Genomic DNA, 3,165 nt, shown 5'->3' with positions numbered 1-3,165 from the left:
TATATATATATATATATACAATATTCTCGTTTCCTTGTCCTGTTTCCATCCTATATTATAGTATTTATATATATATACAAATATATACAAATATATATATACAAATATATACAAATATATATATACAAATATATATATATATATATATATATATATATATACAATATATATACAATTAATACAATTATACAATTAATATATGTATACATAAATTTTTACGTATCTCGAGATAAATATATCATTCTCTTGAATATATGTTTCACGGCAGAAGAAGTTTCATTTTGTTTCTATGTAATAGAGTGGCCCAGAAAATATTTTTCAATCACAGTCACTTTGTTTTCTGCTGTTTATAAAATTGTAATCACTCATTTTATGCTAATTAAAAAAAATATATCATGAATTTTGTTCGCTTTGTATCGTTATCTTCGCATATTTTTAGCGTTGCCAAACAATTGGAGTATCGATCCTTTTGCTCCATTATTGAAATTAGAACTATAATTAATTTAGCATGTAGTCTGAACCTTGCAGCTTTTGAACAATTAATACAATTATTTTCGAAACGATGACATAAGATCATAAGAGTCATGTAACTTAAAATTATTTTTTATAATATTTCAATCGTAATTCATTTGATAAATGAAAATTTATAAATGTGCAATATTTTTTAAGACACTCTGATACTATAAAATCGAATATACTCTTGTAAAAATTTTCAAAATATCATTCAATAATAATAATAGTATTATATGAAAAAGATAGCCTGATCTATTTCGATTTTATATCGACCTTAACAACTGAGAAACAATAACGAATAGTTTTATTATTAGTAACGTTATTCGTTAGTAACGAATGAATCGTTTACTAATTGCTTACGGTTTCGTGAACAGGTGCATTTCTAATTCCATACTTCGTAATGCTGGCTATCGAGGGTATTCCCATATTTTATCTGGAATTGGCAATCGGCCAGAGATTACGGAAGGGCGCTATCGGTGTGTGGAATCAGGTGAATACTAGACACTGTACACAATATAGTGGAGTATTAGTAAATAATACATCCTTCCGAACGTTTCTACAAGCAATATATCGTTTCTGTCGAAGGTTTCTCCATATATGGGCGGTATTGGACTAAGCAGCGCCGTAGTTTCCTTTAACGTAGCTCTGTATTACAACACTATTATCGCTTGGTGCCTATTCTACTTCGTTCAAGTGAGTAATCAAATCGCATCTCATTTTTTATAATATGTCAATGAACTATTCACGCGCGGTTTGCATTGTATAAAGTAAATATTTATTTACGTAAAGATATATACAGGGTGTCCCAAAAATGTTGGAGGTCCTTGAAAAGGGTGGTTCAGGGGGTGATTTGAAACAACTTTTTCCTTAGCGAAATTGTTGTCCGAGGCTTCGTTGAGGAGTTATTAACGGAATACACTGACCAATCAGAGCGCTAGTATGCCGGTGGAGCGGCCGCGATAGCGATGGCTACGCGCTAGGTAGCCACTCTCGTACGCGAACAAGTGACTCGACGTGCATCGAAGGATATTGTCGCGGCCGCTCAGCGCGTAGCCTTCGCTACCGCGGCCGCTCCAACGGTATCCGCGCGCTCTGATTGGTCGGCTTTTTTTTATTAATATCTACTTAACGAAGCCCCATCCGACATTTTTGCAAAGGAAAAAGTTGTTTAAAATCACCTCCCGAACCACCCCTTTCAAGGACCTCCAACATTTTTGGGACACCCTGTATATAAATTAACTTCGACTATTGCCCCGATCGTACGCATAGAACGCATAAGTAACAATAAAAACAATCGACATCAGCCGATGTAGCTGCCACGATCCAAGCTGCTGTCGATATATGTCCTAACAGAAAGTAATGTCGTATCTTTTACATTAAATTCAAACAAATAAATTTATAACAAGTGTTTATTTTTAATCAATTATGTAATCGCCCTCGTTGTCAACAACCTTTTGTTATCTAGTGTGCAAATTTTCAATATCTGATCGATAAAAATCAGCTGGTATACAATGAGCTGATATATGATAAACAAGCATTGACATTCACAGAAACGACATTACTTTCTGGCCCCCTAATAGAAAATTACATATGGATATAAATTTATTTAAAAATTCGAGTAGTTTAAGATTGATATTAAAATAGTAGAAAAGATTATAGAAAGTTTGAGTGTGCAAGAAACTACAAAATCCAAACAGTATGGAAGAATATAAAAAAGATTGAAAGTAAAGTTCATGTTTATAATATTTGCAGAATAAAATAAATTCCTATTTAGGTTCATTTTTTATAGGCACGTTCGCGAATAATTTATTTTGCATAAAGATCCGCAGTCTAATGATGTGTAATGCATGCACATTTGATCAAATTATTCCTATTATTATTATTATTATTATTATTATTATAAAAGAGTTAATCAGTAATCAATTAGCTATTAATATTAAAATAGTACAGAAGATTGAAAATAATATAAAATACATCGCATACAAATTTCATTTAATTATTACTAATAATCTAATTAATATTCTAACACCAAAATCATTTCGTTTCTAGAGTTTTCAATCGCAATTACCGTGGGCGGAGTGTCCCAACGTATACTTCCAAAACGGATCATATTCGCCCGAGCCAGAGTGTGTGGTAAGACTGATCCAATCAACGCTTCTAGACTAACGCGATACAGATTACACTGCAATTAGCGATCGTTGTTCAGGTCAGTAGTCCCACTCAATACTTCTGGTATCGAACAACCCTGATGATCTCCAAAGACATCGACACCCCGGAGCCGTTCAACTGGAAAATTGCACTGGCACTGGTGATCGCATGGATTCTCGTGTACATGTGCATGATCAAGGGAATCGCGTCTTCAGGGAAGGTATTCCTTTGACTTCTTCAACGTTCATCGCGCGTTTATCACGTTTACTGCCAGACGAGTATTCTTAAAAATGTCTGCCAGAAATAAATTTGTAAATTTTCTTAAAATTGTATAACACGTTGATCGCCATGTCACCCATATATGGGCGACAGTGTTTTTCATTGAAGAACTAAAAGAAATTAATTCAGGAAGTTGAGCAACAAAGTAAAATAATTCAAATGAAATTCATGAATTTTGATGAAGTTACAAAAATATATACCACGAGAAATGTTTGATTATGTAGC

General features: G+C 33.1%; 1 protein-coding gene across 1 annotated transcript; it reads left to right on the top strand.

Annotated features, from left to right (window-relative positions):
• Nucleotides 1-891: 891 nt before the first annotated feature.
• Nucleotides 892-2,881, top strand: LOC128882224 (sodium-dependent neutral amino acid transporter SLC6A17-like; the record flags this gene model as incomplete). Its single annotated transcript, XM_054133816.1, has 4 exons — nt 892-1,003; nt 1,099-1,206; nt 2,563-2,646; nt 2,720-2,881. Coding segments are annotated over exons 1-4 (444 nt in total), but the record flags the coding sequence as incomplete, so codon positions are not given.
• Nucleotides 2,882-3,165: the final 284 nt, after the last annotated feature.

The sequence above is a fragment of the Hylaeus volcanicus genome, unplaced genomic scaffold, assembly GCF_026283585.1.
Source record: "Hylaeus volcanicus isolate JK05 unplaced genomic scaffold, UHH_iyHylVolc1.0_haploid 7385, whole genome shotgun sequence".
In the NCBI taxonomy this organism is placed as follows: domain Eukaryota; kingdom Metazoa; phylum Arthropoda; class Insecta; order Hymenoptera; family Colletidae; genus Hylaeus; species Hylaeus volcanicus.
The sequence above is the reverse complement of the archived record's forward strand: the minus strand, read 5'-3'. Positions and strand labels throughout refer to the sequence as shown.